This window comes from Dermacentor variabilis, chromosome 1 (assembly GCF_050947875.1).
Source record: "Dermacentor variabilis isolate Ectoservices chromosome 1, ASM5094787v1, whole genome shotgun sequence".
Classification (NCBI taxonomy): Eukaryota; Metazoa; Arthropoda; class Arachnida; order Ixodida; family Ixodidae; genus Dermacentor; species Dermacentor variabilis.
The window spans coordinates 228586503-228608139 of record NC_134568.1 but is presented as its reverse complement, the minus strand read 5'-3'; the positions used below and the strand labels follow the sequence as shown (position 1 = coordinate 228608139).

Genomic DNA, 21637 nt, shown 5'->3' with positions numbered 1-21637 from the left:
AAGTTGGCTAATAGACTGGACACTGTCCAGGATATTGGCTATTCTATCTACGCGGATGACATTACTATATGGAGTGTCGGTGGTAGTGATGGAGAGCTTGAGGCTAGGCTGCAGCAGGTGGTAACGCTTACGGAGGAGTACCTGGGTCTCATGGGGCTCAAGTGCTCCACTAAAAAGTCGGAGTTGTTGATCTTCAAATCTAAGAAGCTAGGTCGTAGGCCGAGGGGTTGGGTACCGGAAGTTGAGCCTTGCATTAGAATTCATACTAGGGAAGGGTCGGTGATACCCAAAGTTGAAGCAATCAGGGTCCTGGGTTTTGTACTTGAAGCGAACGGATCGAACATTAGAACCATTCAGCGTATTACCAAGAAAACGGAGGAGGCCATAAGACTTATAAGACGGATCTCTAATAGGCATAGGGGTTTAGGAGAAGAAGGTGCGATGCGCTTAGTTCACGCATTTATTATGTGTCATTTCTCGTATGTGGCAGCTATGCTAAATTGGAATAGGGGGGAGAAAAATAAATTGGAAGCATTAATCAGAAAAGCCATCAAGGCTGCGCTTGGTCTGCCTATGACTACATCAAACGATATGTTGTTACGACTGGGTTTGCATAATACTTTAGATGAAATTGCTGAGGCTCAACGTACCGCACAGAGGGAGCGGTTGCTAGGTACACCAGCGGGTAGGTATATATTACAGTCAATTGAAGAATCGGTGGCTGTGTCGCACGATAGGGCGCCTCTACACGAGTTGAACGTGAACCTTAGGGCAAATATCATGGTTCGTCCATTTCCGCGGAATGTGCACCCCGTGCACAATGTAGGGAGGCGGGTCGCGAGAGCTAGGGCTTTGTTGCGAGAGGCAAAGGATCAGGAGGAGGAGTCTGCGTTTGTTGACGCCGCATGGATTAATGGTAAAAATGCTTATTCGGTGGTGGTAGTAGATGGCAAAGGGAGCGTTAGAAATGCTGCTTCCATTTATACCAAAGACCCGGGGGTTGCTGAACAGGTGGCTATTGCTCTAGCACTACTTGATTCTAGAAGAGTTTTGGTGTTTAGCGACTCGCGATCTGCGATTACAGCCTTCTCGAGAGGACTTGTTGCGGAACCGGCTAACAGACTGCTGCAGGGTAGGGATATCACTTCGCATACCGTTACTTGGTTCCCGGCGCACATGGGGACAGTGGAGGGAGCCCCGCGTAACCTCAACGAGGTGGCGCACAGGGAGGCACGAGGATTAGTGTGCCGTGTACTCCCTGAAGGGGCTGGATCTCCCGCTCCTGAGTACAGGGACCAACTGTTAACCTACAACGAAATCACCAAGCACTATTACTTAGGGCGCAGGGCATTCCCGTTGCCACATCCTAAATTAAGTAGGCCGCAGGCGGTTACATTAAGGCTTCTGCAGACACGGACGTACCCTAACCCGGTCATCATGAATAAAATTAATCCGGACTGCGGGGTTTCAGTCTATTGTAGTAAGTGTGGGGGTTTGCTCGATTTACAACACATGCTGTGGCGCTGCTTGGCGTTGGCCGGTGATGGTTCTCGAGGTGAACAGTGGTGGCAGCGAATGCTGCACAGTGAAGTGCTAGCGGACCAACTCAGGGCTGTCCAGAGGGCCCGTGTGATGGCAGAGGGGCTCGGCCTCTCTGTACCGACGTGGGAGCGGCCCGCATCAGTCCCAGACTGATCCCTCAGGACCTCAATAAAGTTCTTCATACCATACCATACCTTCTTTAAATTAGGTAGCGTGCGATACTTTGGTGCAGCAGGCAGGGCATAAACTTTATTTTCTTTGAAGTAACTTATCATCGCCCCCACCATTAAGTGTCTTTCGCAGTTAAAACGAGAGAGAGAGAGAGATGTAAATGAGAGAAAGGCAGGGAGGTTAACCAGACTTAAAACCTCCGGTTTGCTACCCTGCACTAGGGGAAGGGAAAGGGGAAGTAAAGACGGGAAGAAGAGCGTGACGAAAATAAAAGCGTGAGAAAAAAATATGAAAAGGGATGAAATGGGGCCATTATAGTCTTTCTAATAGGCCACTGTCACGTAGAAAGGTCAACAAAGCCTTGACCGACTTATGCTGCGACGACAGTTCACGTCGGCATTCCAAAACTGACTGTTCTGAAAGTGGCCTGTCGTCAAGGCGTGCCAACGCGGTCGCTAGTGACAGCCGGTGCGCGCTGTACTGAGGACAGTGGCAAAGCACGTGTTCGATGGTCTCCTCGCCGCCGCAGTGTCTGCAAGCCGCGCTGTCGTCCATACCGACTCGGAAGGCGAAGGATCTTGTGTAGGCGACACCAAGCCACAGTCGGCAAAGTACTGCTGTTTCGAGTCGAGAGAGTCCAGATGGGGGTCGAAGTCGAAGGGATGGATCCAGTCGGTGTAGACGTGTATGCTTTAAGCTTGGTGTGTTCCATAAAGTTTTGATGGCTTCATTTGCAAGCACACGAATTTTCGTTGCAGCGTCTGTTCTTGAGAAAGGAATGGAGTCTTGTAAGCCCTCCTCATGTGCAGATCGTGCTGCTGCATCGGCATGTTCGTTGCCCATTATGCCACAGTGGCTTGGAATCCACTGCAACGTGATGTCGTGTCCTTGCTCGACGAGGTGGTGAAGCAGCAGTATGATTTCTAGAACTAATTGTTCGTGGGGTCCTCGGCGTAAGGCAGAAACGAAACAATGAAGAGCAGCCTTGGAGTCAGTGAACACGCTCCATTTCTTGGGTAGTTCTTCAGAAATTACACGAAGTGCACAACGAATAGCAGCAAGCTCCGCGGCAGTCGATGTAGTCTGGTGAGAGAGTCGAATCTTTATGGTGGAAGGTTTTGCAGGAAAGTTCTCCGTGGTTGAAGCGTCAGTATACAGATGATGATGCTCATTGTACGTCTCGTACAGCAAGAACAGTGAAAACTGCTTGAGTGCTGGAGACGAGAGTTGGGCTTTTGTTCGTATTCCTGGTACTATTAGTCGAACCTTCGCCTGGGCCAAGCACCATGGTGGAAACGGAACTTTCGCTGGAGCTGTATAACCTGATGGAAGGTATGCACGATAGGGCAGGACTGTTTCACAAAAGGAAGCACGTGGTCGATCCTCTGGCAGTGAGGCTAGATGATGGGCAGGGGCTCGAGCAAGGTGTCTTACGTGTGCTCTGAGCGCTTCCATGACTATATGGGTCTTGGCTGGGAAATCGTGTGCAATGGCAATGGTTTCAGCCGTTGACGAACACCGCGGCAATCCAAGACACACTCTAAGTGCCTGGGCCTGGACGCTTTCAAGTGTACGGATATTACTTCTGCAAGTGTTGGTCAGCACAGGCAAGCTGTATCGCAAATACCCAAGAAAGAGCGTCCTGTACAGTTGCATCATTGCATGTACTGAAGTACCCCAGATATTTCCTCCAAGAAACTTAAACACATTTGAGATATCCGTCAGGCGCTTCTTTAGGTAGGCCACATCAGGACTCCAGCAGAGGTCACGATCAATGATTACGCCTAAGAATCTGTGCGTCCTGACATAAGGTATGTTTCGACCGTCGATAGAGACATCGTATGATCTCATTGGCTTTCGGCTAAACGCGACCAATGAGCATTTTTCTGGCGAGATCTTGAGGCCTTGTTCATTTAAGTACGCCGATGTTGACGTGGCAGCTTTTTGAAGCCTGGCGCGTACTTGCGCCCGTGTCACACCAGATGCCCAGACGCAGATATCATCGGCATACATCGATATTTTAACTGTGTTCGGAAGTCGGTCCACGAGACCAATGAGTACAAGGTTGAAGAGCGTGGGACTCAAGACACCGCCTTGTGGAATTCCATGGTGCGTATAATATTGCGAGGTTGGGCCAGCCTCAGTGTTAAGAAATAGACACCGCCTATATAAATAACTGCGAGTCCAACGATATAATGGACCGCCTAGGCCCACCGATTCCAATGCTTCAAGTATGGCGTCATGATGAACGTTGTCGTAGGCTGCCTTTATATCTAAGAACATTGCGACAGATAACCTCTTACACGTCTTTTGGTGTTGAACATAGGTTACCAGATCGATAACGTTGTCGATAGAACATCGGTGACGTCGAAAACCAGCCATGGCGTCCGGGTAGATTTCGTAATGTTCCAGATACCACTCAAGTTTGGCGAGGATCATTCGCTCCATTACCTTCCCAACACAACTTGCCAGCGCAATTGGTCGGTATGAAGTAATCTCTAGGGGAGACTTGCCAGGCTTAAAAAGCGGTACCAGGCGGCTGGTCTTCCAATCTTGAGGAACTTTGCCCTCTCGCCAGGACTCGTTATAGATATGAAGGAGCGCACTTCGTGCCCGTTCACCAAGGTGACATAACATGCGGTAAGATATGTCATCCGGACCAGGCGACGACGACCGATTACATAGGGCGAGCGCCCCGTCAAGCTCTTGCGACGTGAAAGGCAGATCCATGCGTGAATCTCGTGAATCTGGAATATGGTTCAATGTAAGCGAACCTGTGCGAGTTGGCTGGCCCGCAATCATAGCACAGAAGTCTTCCGCAACATCAATGTCTTGTCGGCGCTGGAATAGTGCTAGGTCCTTAAACGGGAAACGCTGTTCCAGAACAGAACGTAGACCTCGCACAGTTCTCCATATTTGAGATAGCGGTTTGCGGGGATCTAGCGACGCACAAAATTTCGACCAACGCTGAGCCTCTAGTTTATCCATGCGGCGTTGTATCTTTTTTTGCAATCGCCTGGCTGTTTTTAGATCCTGAATTGACTTAGTGCGTCGATATCTTCTTTCGGCACGACGGCAAATCGCACGAAGCCGCTCCAATTCCAGATCGAATTCAGAATACCTTGGAGAACACGCGAGTGTGCGCGTGGCTGTCTGTGCCGTTTTCTTGATAGCTTGTTGAAGTCCACAAGAGAGGAAACGTCGAAGGTGCGTTGGCCGTGGGAGCAACGCGTGGGGCAGCATCCCTGTCGATACAAGCAAATCAGTCACCCCGGAGCACTGCAAAAATGCTGTGGTGCTTATCGCTACCACGCACAGTTCGACAACAATGTACGATGATTTGAGCGAAATGTGAACAGTGCTTGTATCCTCAGATTTCAGTGCACGTTCAAGAACGCCAGGGCCCGTATTCACAAAAAGGTTATTTCGCTGGAATTATTCGCAAGACCATACGCCAACCAATCGTGAAGTTGGACATATTATCAGCGAAGGCGGCCGTACCTACAAACAAATAGCTTGGTGTATTAAGCCACCTAAAGCCGAATTCACAAAGCTTTTCATGCGTGAGACGTGGGCCTTTGGCTCGTCGCCTTCCCTAATAATAAATTATTTGTCCTGATTGACCAGCGACGATTCTTACTAAATGCTTTGTGAATAGCCCGTATTCGCAAAATGTCCTTAGGTTCGAATTGTTCGTAAGATGACATTGCAGCCAATCCTGATGCTGAGCATATTATTAATCGCATCCTGACAATGGCGAGCAGCACTTGAGAGCGAAGAGCTTTCTGAATTCCGGCCCAGGTGCCCAATTCAACAAAGCTTTTCATTCCCAAGTGTCGTTTGCCATTGGCTGGATGCGTTCGCTGATTATATGTTTAGCATCAGCATTGGCTCGGATGTTCTCTTACAAACAATTCTAGCGTGAAGACTTTTTGTGAATACGGGCCAAGGTTCTCGAAATTAATTCGGAGCGCGCTACATAACGGAGTAGTCTTGCGACATTAAGCACCACCAAGTATTATTTTTAAGAGATCTAATGCTCCGGCTGTCGTGTTAATATCTCCCGGTACGCGTAGGTGCGACAGCGACCTCCGTGAGCGGGCTCCGTGGCGCACACGCGAACAATATTAGGGGCTTTGTGAGGTATAGGGAGCCTTCAAGTTTCATTGCGTTGCTGCTCTCCATCAAGAAGACCTCGCTTCAATATCGACACCGCGGCCAGAGGCCGAGGTAAATATAGCGATGTAGATCGCCTTGCGAGTGCGCCCAGAATAGGTTCGAATGGCTCAAACTTCAAGTCTTCTTCGCATGCGGCACGGTCTGTTTTCACAAAGAAACGGTGGCTGTTTCAGAAATGAGGCGGGACGCCTAATTTCGTTTGGCTGCAGTGGGCAAACAGCAGATCTATCTCTAGAATAAAATAAATAGATCCACAGATCCTTCCGTCCAGCTGTGCCAGAACGATTTAATTGAATCTCCGGACAAGGTCACCACTCGCAAGGACTGGCTCAGCTAATTTCGGCGTCACGGGCAAACGAACGTACACACAAAGCCGCGGCGCAGTGTGCATTTTGATACGGCGCTGGAAAAGACGGTCGGTGCCGGTCGGACAAAAGCAGGCGCTAAGCCTTGCCCACTAAAGACGAGCACGGCCCTGCCGAGGAGGCACCGCATTGCTTTCGTCATTGACGGAGCGCGAGCTTTTGCTTCGTTTTTTCCCGCGCTTCTCCGCGCTCCAGCTTCACCTGGCTTGATCCGGTGCCGGAGAAGGCTGAAAGCTTGCGCACGAACAATAGGCGTGCGTACAAGCGCCGTTGTCACCGCGCGCTTGCCACTGAGCGCGCGCCACCTCTCCCGCCCAACCCTTCACCCTGCGTCAGCGGGTGATGGGCGATCGCGCGTCGGGCACGTGCCCTGCTGCCACAGTTTGTGGGCGTCAAGCGTGCGGATTCGCTCCAAGTTCTCGCCGCCTCGGGCTCTGCGAGGCTACGAAGGCGTATCTATATTTTCCTCGGGCCCTTCTTCTCAGCCTTCGTCTTTCGCTTCAACTTCGGGCGTTTCGGAAATTAACTTCCTTTTTCCTCGCGTCTTCGCGCCCTGTTTTTGTCCGTCGTGACACTTTATTCTCGCTTCACGCGGTCACTGACACGGCCTTTCTGCCATTGCTGCATGCGCGTTTATGGAACGCTGCGCCCCGGGGCTTCTGTGGATTATTTCTTCGGTTGGTCCGCGGCATTAGGAGGGAGCTAAAATTCACTGACCAGTGTGTCTATAGCCAGGCAGTGTTCTGCCTTTAATTCGTATTTGCTCTTTCAAATATCCAGGTCTGTACTAAGGGGCGCGGGGAATCACAGTTTGGTGTCTGCCTGCGATTGCGCTTACGGCAGTCCTTGGCGCGCGCTTCGTCGCAGCTCTTCTGCTGCGACGAAACACACGTGTGTGTTTATTGGGAGAGGAGGACAGAAGAAAGTGGACGTGGGTGGATAGGAGAGTGCGAACGAGGGGCAAATAAGGAAAGCTTTGATACTTTCTCTCATTTCAGTTCTAAGTATCCGGATCCTGACGGCGGTAAATTAGTTTTCGTTGGTGTTAGCCGTCACAAAGCACGTTTATTAAAAACGACGCCTACGTAGGCGTCTGGCTTACTTCCCTTAATTGCTATACGCCTACATATTTTCATTCCACATTCATCATAATATGGCCACGGAATCCGGGAATCGAACTTACGACCAGCAGCAGGTTGGTGTCGTCGTTGCTTTGTGACACAGGAATCGGTTAAAGTCCATTTCTTTTTTTTTCCTGTATTAGGAGATTCTCTAATGAATGATTTAATCATTTTTGAGTCTCACGTAACTGCCCTTACTTCCCGTCCATGATCTAGAGTTCCGCTTGCAAAATTCACAACATTCAGTATCAAAGTTATCAGTGTTTTATCGCTAAAGGACGCGTTCACATTAGGCGCGTTTCGCATGCAGAAACATTAAACCCATGAAATATGCAATGTATGAAAATTGACGCTAATCGCCAGCACTACAACATATAATAAAAAGGTCAGCGCGAGCTTTCTTTTGTTTATGTTGGTCCTGGCGGAAAAATATAGTAGAAGAAAAGCCGCACAGCCTGAAAAATTAGCTAATGTTAGGAGCACTAACCTACAAACTACACCACAATAAGACGACGCGGAGGGGATATAGCTTAGATCTGCTGCATTTTCCAGTCTTTGCGCTATTCAGAGATGCGCCATCGTAAACCAACTAGCCACGCTTCCCACGTTAAGCGCCTAGTTCGACTATGTAGGCGAGGCACCGTTACTGCCACAACAAAAGCCGTTTTAGTATCTAGGCACAGTGTACCGTCAGATTTCGGGACTGTTTGCGGATATAAAAGCGGGCGGTTGAGCTGCGTGTCGTCTTCTCGTTCTCTGCACATTTTTTTCTTTAGCTGCGCCTCGAGAGCAAACAGCGAAAATGTGGGATAAAACTGAGCAAACACAGCAGGCCATTCGTAGCTTCCAAAAGCTCAAACACTAACTCGGTGGCGGTTCGGAGTTGCTTGCAGCAGTCCCGGTCATGATCAAGTGAGTCGGCGCTACGTCCAGAAAATCGATTGACGCGATTCAGCAGACGTTGCACAGTGACCGCCTTCTCTTTTAGCGGCGGTGTCATAACTCGACGCCTGTTAATTTCTACAGCATGCGCCTGGCGTTCTACGAGAGGTGCACGCTTCTTGCGAGAAAGGTTTAACGTTAGCAACAAAGAACTCGACCTTTTGACTAAGAATAAGGATCAGACCATTAGAACAGTCTACCTCGCATCAATCGTTTCTCTCATAACGGCGCGTTTGACGCGTAAGTGGCTGTGGACGCTATACGGCTGTTTCACGGCTGCGGCCGGAAGGACGCCATTGCTATGTTGTCCTCGAGGGCGCGTACGCGAAAGCAGGCCTAAGCATTCAAGTGCGTCTCTTATGGCATCAACGCGTGTCTCATTCCTTGTATTCTTCAGCCTGCCTCCTCATAGTGGCGGTACGATGTGAGCACAGAGTTGCGGCTTTAAAAGAAACAGTTTCAGGAGTGGATAACACAGTCTCGCTCGTTTACGTAGCTTCCGAGGAGGCGTCATGTGCAGATGCCACGACTGGCCATCTCAACGAATACGTTCATATAGTATAGAACAGCAAGAGCAGGTGCCAACCAATCGTGATGTTGCACATGATTTAAGCGAAGGCAGCCGACCAATGGCAAACAGCGCTTACGAACGAAATATATTGTGAATTCGCAAAGCGTAACCCAATCTTTGGCGTTTGAGAGACAACCGCCTTTACGAAGGCAGAACGCCGTTCTGAAGCATTTCTCGCGACGATTGCCGTCATTGTTGCCTTTCTCATAGAAACAGTTTACTAAAGCTTACTTTGGTCGCATCGCTTTCTATGTTTTACCCATATTGATTTGTTTCCTGCCTATATGGCCTTTACCGTGACCATTTTTTCCTCGCTGTGGCTTAACTTAGCAAATTTTTCGCCGCATACACTTCGCTGACTTCCTCTTAGTTGTCACCACACTTCGTCCTCTGGCATTAATTATTTAAATAATTTTTGAGGTTTAACGTGCCAGACCAATGGTCTTATTATGAGGCACGCCGTACAGTGGAAGGTGGGACGGGGCACTCCAGATTAATTGTCAACCACCTGGGGTTCTTCAACGTGCGCGTAAATCTAAGTACACGTGCGTTTTTGCATTTCGCCTCCGGCGTGCACCGCGCGTTTCGCTGGATATATATAGCTCCTCCAACGCATGCTCAGAGGAGCTATATATCGGCTGCGAATGGCGGATAAAACCATCGCTAGGCTCTGACAGCCGCACAGTGCGTGCATGTAAGCACCGACCGCAAAAGACTTTCTCGCACAGCGGAGGAGCGTCATGAGCCGAAGGAGAAGAAGAAGCGAGTGCGCCTCTTTTGTTTCCCCGCTACAACATCATTACTGCGTAAATTGTTACTGCAGTTACCGGTAAATAATATGTCCTTTCTTACCTCTGGTTCTATCGGGCTAGTGAGAGAGGGAGAGATAAAAAAGACGTGGGGAGAGGGGGGGCTGGTGGTTTTCTCCCTTTTCGTCCAAACAAATATCGCCGCAAATGAACCGCCGTTTTAAAGGTTAGAATACCTGGCACCCGCCTCTCTCCTTCACGTTATATATATATATATATATATATATATATATCCGACAAGAAATGAGAAAAGGGACGCGAACGAGTCCTTACCTTACACTGCTATTGGAATTTTGATCGATCGGGGTGAGGACTCTTTCAGTCCTGTCAGTCCGGTGTTCGCGTGTATAGACGAAACATATAATTAACAGCACCAAAGCCGAAGCAGGTGTGAGAAGACAGCGCTACAGAACACGCGCCAAAGCTGTAAACGCGTTAAGCCGAACAAGGCATGCGCTGAAATTAGCACGAAGTAGTGCATGGTATATTTTTGCCAAGCTTGCACTTAGTAAGCTGAGAAAAGCGACCTTCCACGCAGAGAAGAGACAAGCGTCGCGGCCACGCGGATGCCGCCATAAACGTGGTCGTTTGTCGAAGCGGACTGTCGATGCGCGTACGCACGCACCGGGGACCGAGTGAACGCTGCTGCTTACCGCGAGCGACTGGTAGCGGCGACATGCATGCGTAGCGTGCGGCCCTCCAGCGGCCGCTGTGTGTAGCGTAGATCCGTAGTTAGAGCATCCCGCTCCCCTTGTTTGCTTGCAGGTTTGTTACCTACTTTGTACCGGAGGATTTAGATTTAGATCTCAGAACCTTGAGAGCCATCAGGGTGCTTCGACCCTTGAAGCTGGTCTCCGGAATCCCAAGTGAGTCTTCCCTTGGGCCGCGTCGCCTTGCTCCGGCCGTGCATCGCAGAAGCGGGCCGTCTCGCACAATGAGTAGCCGCGGCCCTCTTCACGCTGTCGTAACTCGCCAGCCCCGTCTTTCTCGACTCTGCGCTGCCCAGTGGCGCACTTTCGGCACATCATCTGTCATTATCTTTGTCTCACTATCGGACGTCTTAAAGAATGAGTGCACCTCTATAGTGGCGAGATTCAACTTAATACTACAGCCATCACCTACAAACTCCCCATTTAATAAGTTAAAGAATAAGTGTGTGTTAAGCAGTAGTATTATTTCAAAGGGCACAGTTTGCGAACTGCGTGCCCCTCGCGACCATCAGATGCAGTTATTTCTTTTTAAACTTCAGTAGCTGCTTTCGCTTTCTTCTTTACAAAACCTTAAGGCTTATTTTTTAATACCGTGCACAAAAAACGCCGGGCAGAATTAGAGAGGCTTTTCGTCGTATTCTTGCGTGGTACGGGAAACTTGCACTCATTCCAAGGATGACGCTACTGACCAACTTTCTCGTTTGTACGGCAACCGTCTGTTGCTCGTTATAGTGCCAGTGTATGACTGCAGAGCAAGATTAAATGTCGGAGCGCTACAGGATAATAAGCCTACCGTGAAGCAAAATCTTAAAGGATGCAGGAAAGCGAGATTATTTCGTCTTGTGCGAGAACAGAGTCCATAAAAGCAAGCTAAAAATACGACAGGCGGGTCTCGGGTTTGTCGCTGGCTTCTAATGGCTGCCTTGGCGGCATATAAGTTGTCCAAGTAATCCTTGCAAATTACCAGCATCGGGAGGCGCTAAGTTCTAAGTGTTATTTGTTAAAGGAATATCGTGGTCTTTTTTTTTTTTTTTTGCACGAGCGCAAATGATTTATTGCTTGAAATCTCTTTCCTTCTTTATTTATTTTTTACATAACAAACCTGAATGCATACATACGATAATTTTTGTTCCTTTTCCAGGCCTTCAAGTAGTGTTGAAGTCCATCATCAAAGCCATGGCGCCATTGCTTCAAATAGGACTTCTTGTTCTCTTTGCCATCGTTATATTTGCCATTATTGGCCTTGAATTTTACAGCGGTGCTTTACACAAAACATGCTACAGTTTAGAAGATGCAAGTGAGTATTCATGTTGTATGTTCATGCGTTCCACGCTTGCGAGAACTTAACAGGAGCTTAACAGGAGCCTGCGTACCAGGCGAAACCTGATACGCAGGCTTCGTCAAAAATTCTGAAGCCACTGCGCACGTGAGGAGGTGGGTGACTGCCAGATTTTTCGTTTCCCCAACGTCGCGGAGACAGAGCGGGGGGACAGAGCCTTTCAATCAAAAGAGCTCCAAAGCACCAGACTTGCTACAGGAACCCTGCAAAAAAAGTCCAGCGGCAATTCTTTTCACTCGCATAGTGGCATTGAAACTATTGACAGAGGCTGCATGTCCTGCTTTCTCCCGTTCTCTTCTTAAATCTATTCAGGGAGACGTCGTTACGATGCATTAAGGGAATTGAAAAGCTTTAATGCGTTTAGGCGCGTCAGTACATAAAGGCCCCTGTCGTTAAAGATACGACCAGTTAGTTAACGGCTAATGAAACCGGTGTTGTTTTTCTGCTTTGCAAAAATGAAGTATCGGCTCTTGTTACTACTGTGCATAATATCACATGCCCTGAAACACGTGAGCTCTAGCTGAGCTGTTTTCTCCTGATTTCTGCATACATCTTTGGAGCGCCGCCATAGTTCGTATCGCGGATGCAAGTTGTCGTCCCTGTGCCTCTGCCGGGGCTGGCAATTTCAGCGGCGGCTGCGTCTAGGAAGCGCACCGGCCTCCAGAGCGACAACGACGGCGACGGCATCGCAGTGTCTACTTCCTCTGCAGTGAGGACTTCTCCGATGACGGCTTCGAGCTTGTGCGAAGCCGCAAGGCGAAACGAAGACACACCACCAGGACACACCACGTCTATGTCTTCGAGCACGCCAGCGGTAGGACCAACTCGGAATACCGCAGTCAGTACGATTCTATTTGTACCAGAACTCGCTACCGACAACCTGAGGCGACTCAACAGACAGTCTGTCTCGGTGCAACTTGAAGCGGTGTCGCGAAAGCAAGTAACAGACGTTAGAGTCAACCCACGAAAAAATGTGTTGGCGATTGACTTCGCACATGAGACTGCGCTGGGCACTTTAAATAAACTTGCAGAACTTGGAAGAATGAAGGTACTCTCGTATATCCTACTGGACCACTACTAGTGTAGTCCACTACTGGTGTCATCTACGACGTGGACGTCTCCATGTCAAGTGCTGACTTGATTCTAATGAAGCCAGCCGTTGATGGCGTCGTCATAACGCATGTGTCTCGTCTCGGCACATCCCGCAGTGTGAAAATAATTTTCAGTTGCGAATCTCTGCCTTCGCACGTCAAGGTCGGCCACTTTAGGCACCCTGTGCGGTCATTCATCCCAAGGCCACTTCAATGGCGCAATTGTATGAGACTGGGACACGTGCGCTCCGTGTGCGAGAACTCGAGAGTTTGCTCACGCTGCAGACACCTGTGCAACCACGGTTCTAAAGTACACCAATTTACTTGGGTCCCATTATGCTTCATCGAAGGATTGTCCCAAAATGAAGAAGGAAAAGGCGGTCTTGAAGAGGATGGCGAGAGACCATTCGTCTCGTCGGGAAGCTGTTGAGGCCGTTGGAAACCAACGCTCCCGAAGCCGTTGGGCTTCAAAGAACGCCGATGCCTTTGTGAAGAGGACGCCACATCCGACACCTCCTCCTCTGCCCCCTCGGCCTGACGCAATCCAATCTGAATCTGACGACATGGTCATGGCGCAGAACAATACAACTTGGCCCACCCTACTAAAGCCACAGCCGAAGCCAGAGCCACAGCGGAAGTTACAACCGAAGCTACAGCCGATGCCACAGCCGGAGCCGCGTGAAGTGATACAGCGCACCGCTGTAGAGTGCACAACGCGGGTTTCTGACAAATTGCCCGAAGAAGACCGGCAAGTGGTTATGATGCTCCGGTCTCTGATGAATACTTTTCCAGTGGTCTTGAATAACCTGCATACTCCGTCAGCGCAAAGTGCAGAGCAAGTGCTGGATGTTCTCAATTCAGTGCTTGCAAGTCTTGAGGGAGCATCGTGGCTCACCCGCAGCATTCTATTCGCACTGAAGTCAGAAAGGCCGCGGTTTACTTTAACTTATACTGCCACGTACTCGTACGTACTGCTAACGACCACTGGCCCCTTGGCCTTCCCAGGTGACTTCAAAGCGCATCACCAGCTACGGGGAAGCATCGATATTAGCTTTAAACAACAGAACGATGGCATCCCAATGTATAGGCGGGGCACTTGCTTGGACTTGACTTATTTCAAGACGCTTTGCTTCGTGCACACACAGTGTTCAATCTCTCCCGCTTTCCTTTTCCTATTTCCCCTTTCCTTTCCCCAGTGTAGGGTAGCAAACTGGACCCTCGCCTGGTTGACCTCCGTGCCATTCTTCTCCTTTCTTTCTCTCTATCGCATAACCGCACTAGTGTGTCAGAGTCTTCTTTTGATGGTTACAGGCTTCTGATCAAAGGCAAAGCTAATCAATGGCTTGGTTTTCACGAAGGTGCAGGTACCAGAACGTAGTTGTTTGGGCCTAAGTAGGAGGGCAGTCTGAAATCACCACTCAAGTGCCGAGATTTCCAACTTGTTTTGTTTTAAAAAGTGAACTTAGTGATATTACTCATTTTATACTCTCTTCATCAGCTTATTCAGCTGTTTTGTGGTCGGTAAAGGCCTTATTCATAATTGGATAACGACGGAAAATAACGCAAAATAAATCTCTTTTGTGAAGTAGCTTGGTAAGGAAATAAAAAAAAAACATGCGTTATACTTTTTCCCAAAGGCAATCGAAGGTGTTCACTGCGTCATTGCTATTTGATCCGCATTCCATAAAGGCATAGTTCACCTTTCAAGAAGTTCAGTTGTCGCACGTTCTGAGTGTTGTCTGTAGATTTACAGCCCTTCAAAAACTCAAGGCTCTGTGATCGTGTCTAGCCTCACTGAAGATGAATACAAGTGGGGCAAGGTTTCGCGGCCGCGCCCTGTTATTGCGGATTTGTGTCAGTAACAAACATTTCAGCAATGTAGCTTGCACTATACTGAAGTGCAATATATCGGGGTCAAGCCGGACAATAAGATGACAGCTTCAGCTTGGGCGCTTCTTACGCACAATGTTATCTTCTGGAAACTTCAATGATGTAGAGCATCAGGCTAAAACGGAGCTTTCTACGTCACCAACTGCGTGCTGAATAGGTTAGCTGCTTGGACTGAGTATACATATCTAAGGTTTTGAGCAATTCAGTTATAACGCGCCGATACCGTAGCGTAACTTGACTCATGTTAATTAATGTCTTTACGTAAACGTAACGTACCGTGGCCTGAATACTCACCGAATACTCACACATTGTAGTGGTAGCTGTTAGGCGTTGTCTCAGCTCGTGCATGGCGCTATGACCATTTCTATAGTCGAGTCATAACACTACCCACGTTGCAGAGCCTTCGTAGTTGCTTTGGCTTTTTGCGTAGAAGCCGCGCCAATGAAACTGATAGCAGTCGCAACACACTAACTGTAGCGATAAAGAAATCAATACAAGGTAAAGCACTCCTTCTCACCTATTATCATTGGTACCGCACAGCTGGGTTCTCTCTTTGATAGCTTAAACGGTGTTGTTGTAGTAAAGGGATCGCAAAGGGGCGCTAATGGACCACTCCATGAGACCCAGAAGCGATTTTGATAAAAGTGAACGTACGCATCCACCTTGTAAACAATGCCTCTGCGCTACAATAACCTACCACTTGCTATACCGGATACATACGCTATTTCAAACCAGTTTCTTTAGGAACAATTAAGAAGGTCCACGGAAGCAGGACCCTCCGGGATACTGTTATTAGCGGAAGCAGTTTCCTTACCTGGCTTCACGCTGAGCCCCACCATAAGAATAGGCGGTGGATAAGAATAGCAGCCTGTCTTTTTTTTTTTCTTCTATTAAATAAACTTCCTTAGACGAAAGCAGAGAGGAGGAACAGCTATATACTGCCGTTTACGGCGACACTGAAGTTCTTCTTCGGTCAACATTTATATGTTTTTATTTTTTCTTCCACTTATGCGCACGACAACCGTCGCAGAAGAGCGCTGTACCAGGGGACGCGCTTGCGTCCACGAAATTCAATACTAGCGTTTCAGAGGTCAAATTTACGAAGTTTCTCGTTCGTCAGAACAATTCATTGTTGACCTGCCGCCTAAGCGTTCCCATCACTACTGGTGGGTGGCTATTCTTACGGACCGTACAATATGCTTTGTAACAACTTTGAAAACCAACCAGTACCAGCTGGCCCAGTTGGCTACTATTATCAACTTCGTGCTTTATGAATATGTGCCCAGGGCCCGTATTCACGAAGCAGTTTGTACGTTAGAACGGTTTGTATGACCGGTCGCTGGCCAGCCGGGATATAAGCTAAGGCAGCCTGCCAGTCACAAAGACTACTTACGAACGAACGAAAAGCTTCGCCAGCTTGGCCCCAGATCCTGACAGCCTAAAAGACTTTTGCAATGGAGAGGCATATTCGCGCATAAACCAAGATAATGAAATGTCGGATCACCGGCGTTTATGAAACTCTCGCCTCTGCTACTCCATCTCTTTAGTTTGCTACCCTAGTAAGCTACCATAGAAAAGGTGTTACTACGATGAAACGTTTAACTCCGTAGCACGGCCTCTTCTCAGAGGCTGCTGCTGGCGACAGTAGTATATACAGCACGGGGTTCTCGGCCCTTGCGCTCAAGGCCCCGGCTGCGGCATTAGTGCTACTTGCATATTCTTACATTTTGATGATCACTTCGCAACAAATATTTTATCCTCATAGCACACCTCATTTGTCATTGTTATGTTTTAGTAGATTATATTTTACGCAATTGCACAGCGACTGATCCTAGGCTCTTTCGCAGCCGTGTTACATCCTTGACTTCATCTACCACTGTCAATTCATTCCACCATGTCATTGGCGCTTTTGGCCAGCGCTCGCCCTTGCACCAATAAAGCCCATTAATTAGTCATCAAACGTTTCAATTCGCCAATGTTGACTTCACTTCGCAACATTTGCTTGGTTATTTGTGTTTCAGTATTTATGTTTTCAAAAAATGCTCTGAGATAAATAAGCCCTTTATGTGCTGTCGAAGGAGAGGTCGTGGCGGTTCAGGTCCTCCAAGCGAAGCACCTCCAACAAATCTCGTCCTCCACCCGTCAGGGACCGAATTCACGAAGGTTTTTGTTCGTGAAAACTTTGTTGTTGTTGTTTCTCGTGAAATTCGGGTCTTTGCTCATAATATGTTCGCTGTCATTATTGGACGGTTTTTGTCTTGACGAACTTTACTAGCGGAAGAACTTTTTGTGAATACGGGCCCTGTTCTCACTGCATATTGTGACATTGCCCCGTCTCACACAGACGAGATCGTTCCGGAGGGCGAGCAGGAGACGCCTTGCTACCAGGACTCTCCGTTAAACTCGTCGCATCCTTCCGGGGCGTACATTTGCGACCACAACGTCTCCATGTGCAAGGAGGGCTGGATCGGCCCTAACTACGGCATCACTAGCTTTGACAACATCTTTTTCGCCATGTTAACTGTTTTTCAATGCATCACCATGGAGGGTTGGACGGCCATTTTGTACTGGGTAAGTGGGCCGCTTGCTTTATAGCGCTGTAGTTCCGCGAATGTTGCCACAAAAAAATAAAGAAAAGAAGAAAAGAAAAGTGACTAAGAGAGACAGAACTTTGCTGGTGGCATAGCGTCGCGTATTTTGTCTGTTTGAAGCTTAGCTTCTCACCTTCTCTTTTGCTGCACTTGTTTCCTAATGGCATAAGTGGCGTGTGACTTATCTCGCAATGGCATTGTTATGACGGGTAATGTCGGCAGTATGGCTTTTGTCTTTCGTTGTTGCACTATGCACGGACCGCGTACTATTTGTACACTGCTTCATCCCGGAGCTGCGTTCCGGTTATTTTTTTACACAATATTCGCATGTACCATGTACAGTATAGTAGACACAGTGCTGTATTCTAATCGCCACTAACTATCCTGTCACTAACCTCTCTCTCTTCTAACTAAGCCCCTGTTTTCTCTTTGCAGACAAATGATGCCTTGGGTAACTCATTTAACTGGGTGTATTTCGTACCTCTCATCATCCTGGGATCCTTTTTCATGCTCAACTTAGTTCTCGGTGTTCTTAGTGGGTAAGTTCAGGTAGTGGTGGTTCTGTGTGTGCACGCCTGCCCCTTCCTGCCACGCGCGGCTTCTCGCTGCACTGCGAACGCCGCAGTGAAACTAATTACAATGCTCCAGCACTGACCCAGCAGTGCTGTATAGCTCTGATCTCGGTCTTTGCAATGCTCAGTATTTGAGGGCTCCTCTCGCAAACAACCTAAACTGCTTCTTTTTGGCGATGCGAAGATGTTTTTGCTAAGAACGCAACTTCTCAGCATGCTCGCGCGAGAACTGTCCACTAGCTTTTCCATGGATCAGTTTATATTTCAAGTCCGTTCGGATATCGGACCTATCTCATAAGCTGTCGTGTCGTCTATAAAACTGTCACATCTTAGGCTGAACCAGTTCACGCCACTGGTTGATTTCAAGCGCCGAAGGCTTTGTGCCTTGGTTTTTCTTTAAATGAGGTTAGCTCTTCCAAACAAAAAAGGTCTTGTCGACCCAGTGAAACTATTATCTGACGCCTTACGATCTCTAACTCATTGCTCATTTCATAGAGCACATCAATACGGTAAGAAATTTATCATGCACGTAAAAATGCTCAAGATCACTGATACAAAACATGGATGCATTGACACTGTATCGCAAACAGGAGACAAACGCTGAAGGACAGTTCGTGGCTCGTGCTTGAACATTTGTGTGTGCCCTTCTTTTTTTCAGAGAGTTTGCAAAAGAGAGAGAAAGGGTAGAGAACCGGCAAGCCTTTCTCAAGATTCGGAGGCAGCAGCAGCTAGAGAGGGAGTTGGACGGCTACGTCGAGTGGATATGCAAAGCAGGTCAGTTCGCCGAAACGTCGCTCTTCTTCTACTACCTGTTTCACTGCATTGCTCCTCACTCGTGCATTAACGCCCAAACCTCAAACCACACTGCACTAATTAAGGCGCCAAACGAGGTAACAGAGTGGAAATTTCCCGCAGTGAAACAGTATCCGAGTGCACGTGTGGCGACTCTTTTCTCTGAGCCCTTATTTCTCTCGCAGAGGAAGTAATTCTGGCGGAGGAGAGAACGACTGAAGAGGAGAAAATGCATATAATGGAAGGTGAGTTCGTTTCTCGTTTCTTTTCTTGTTTTTTTTTCTTGTTTTTTTTCCTCTTTCTTTAAAGGCCGGCGCGAAGCACGCAGCGCCTTCCGACCCAGAGCAGCTAGCATGCTGGGGCTCAACCGAAAGGTCACATTGAAATCGACACCTTAATTAGCCGCACAGCGAGTCTCTCCGTCCCCTCGCCACTTTGCAAGCTGGTTGCAGCGCTCGGGATGTTCGCAGTCGCGCGAAAATCCGAAGTACAGTATCAAATACTTGCCGCTATTTTTGCCTCGAGAAAAAGGTTATGCTTTGTTCGAGCAGACTTTGTCGCACCGCATAAATGCGTGTGCTTTTGTCCGCTTTGATATGTCTGCAGGGTAAATTTCTGAAGGAAATCATGCGTGGGTTTTGATGTTCCATTTCCCCGTTCTTAGTAATCATAGTGTTCTCAAGGGAAGTAAAACAGCAGTGGTATTGAGTATGAAAGGGGGTAAAATCGTTTTTTCGGGCCCGCTAGGCAGGCTCTCCGAAAAAAAAAATATAAGACAAATCAATCCCGGTGCTTACTCTCAATACAGTGCCCATCTTTAGCGCTCTTCATCCGTCACCGAAACAACAATGGTAGTTGTGGTGTTTAAAATCGTGTTGCATGCCAGTTAAGAGGCGAAGTGCAGTTCCTCTGGAGCTTTTTGCTGTTTTTCTAGCTGTGTTTGTGCGAAATGCGAGCGAAATGAGCCTTCAGATGTTCAAGCTTACTCCTTCGTCGACGAAATGTGCCCCACGCGTGTCAACTCACTCGGGCTACTCGGCTGAAGCAGCAGCCTTGACGTTGCAGCTTTTCTTGTTGCATTGTAAATCCATTGGCCATAGTTACGTACTTAAATGCCCAGCTTCTATTCCCTTGTCTCACTTGCGTTGTCGAAGCAAGTGGGGTTGTACCTCATAATATTCTCCTGTTAATCCGCTACCTTTCACAAATTTTTCCCAATTCGAAATATTACTCGAGGGGAATAATTTTACCACTTCTGTAAAAACGACAAAAAAGTGTTACACCTGGAAGTAAGCGTGAACATGTGATTATCCCCGCGCTGGTTGAACGTGCTTGTTGTTAGCCCTGTAACTTGGATGAACAGGTATCGAAGGAGCTACGCGTGCTGAACTGAGCCTAGCCCTTCCAGTTTCGCTCTGTGGAACTTTCACCCCCATCACTGTACGCACGGAATGTTTTCCGCCGATCTGCCAACGTACGAGTCTGAGCACGCCGGGAAACCGAACAGCAGTAGTTACCCCTGCTACTATGCTTAAAGTAGTCCTGTGTCGACTATCAGCGAAGACGGCTCCTAATGAGCCGCCAAAGTACTTTGACGAGAACTGTGTCAGTCATAGAGGCGCGACAGTATGTGTTCAGGCCCTTGAGCCTCGTTAGTTCTCTGTCCGTTTGCCTAGTTCACCCTGCACAGCGCGCGCTCTCATGGGGGTTCAGGGTGCGGGCCGCGCGTGACGCATGCAGTTCTGGTGTGCCTGACGCCTCACACTGATCGTACCTTTGCAGCTCGCAGGCGAGCGGCCAATAAGCGTAAGAAACTAAAGAGTATGCGCAACAAGAGCACGGACGAGGAGGAGGAAGAAGAGGTGGAGGATGAAGGTGAGCTGCGGCCGCCGGCGTCGCCGCCGCCTTCCTCGCGGCCGCAGCGCCCTCAGTTGGCCGTCGCTCTTGTTCTGGGACGCAGCCTTGCTTACACGCCTTTCTTCGCTCTGCTTTCTCTGTCTCTCTTTCTCTGTTATTTCTTTTTCTTTGTGCGCACTGTGTGACACGTACCGCGGGCTGCAGTATTCGCCGCCCTCTGAGAGTTAAGGATCAGTTGTTTTCGTCGCTCAACTGCAGAATATATCTAGCAGCGTATGCGTGTGTGCGAATATGTAATCTGTGATATACGAGCCCAAGTTGCCTCATGTGACCTGTGATAATTTCGCGTCATTGACTGCTCGTATTCTGTGTCTGCTCGTTTCATTATAGAAAGCCAGGTGAAAGTATCTGCAAAAGCTTACTCTGGTCGGTTGGTACGCAGGTTGAAGCCGTTAGAACGAAAGAGGAAAGCGGGACGCAAAGGTGGGAGTACGCGCGGTGGCAGCAAGCGGCAGTCTGGCTCCTTGCCTTGCTTCCAGGCATTAATTTTATTGACACTCGATGAGCTTCCTGTGCCGTCATCGTCAGAGGATGTAGGGGGAAACAATTTCCGACCCCGGTCGCCAGACTGATCTCGCCTGTAGCAACACACCACCGCGTGCAGAGCACTGATTTCTGCGTACATCTCTGCGTCCCGTTTTCACATGTATGCCTGCATTCTTTTAATGGTTTCGAGAATGAAAATTGCTGTTCGCCTTGTTGCTTCTTGCCGGATTAATGCAGCTGTGAAAATATGCAAAAGCAAAGAAGGTTTACTCTGTCTGGCAGTTGACCTCCTATAAAATTCAGGTACATGTATACTATAGATTCTAACTATTCCAGGTCTCAGTCTCGCGTAAAGAAGCAGTTCATAGAACGCGCAATTTTCTTTTTTTTTTCAGTGAAATTCGGTCGTTCGAGCGAGTTTGTGTGCGTCTCGCCCGCTGGATAAGTACACTGTGAACACGCAGGCTTTAAGGCTCCGAACGTTTTTTGAGCGCCTCTGACAAGTAACATGCGTCGCTTTTTTCAAAGCAGGTCTAACGAACTCAGTTT

General features: G+C 48.5%; 1 protein-coding gene across 5 annotated transcripts in view; it reads left to right on the top strand.

The window, feature by feature from the left end:
* cac (calcium voltage-gated channel subunit cacophony) overlaps positions 1-21637 on the top strand; it is a 564571-nt gene that overhangs the window by 451267 nt on the left and 91667 nt on the right. For all 5 annotated transcript variants that reach the window (XM_075670414.1, XM_075670406.1, XM_075670418.1 and 2 more), the window contains 7 exons: positions 10466-10566; positions 11552-11707; positions 17075-17301; positions 17757-17860; positions 18552-18667; positions 18871-18930; positions 20468-20560. In XM_075670414.1, the coding sequence (XP_075526529.1) occupies positions 10466-10566; positions 11552-11707; positions 17075-17301; positions 17757-17860; positions 18552-18667; positions 18871-18930; positions 20468-20560 (857 nt within the window). The remainder of the gene's footprint in view (positions 1-10465; positions 10567-11551; positions 11708-17074; positions 17302-17756; positions 17861-18551; positions 18668-18870; positions 18931-20467; positions 20561-21637) is intronic.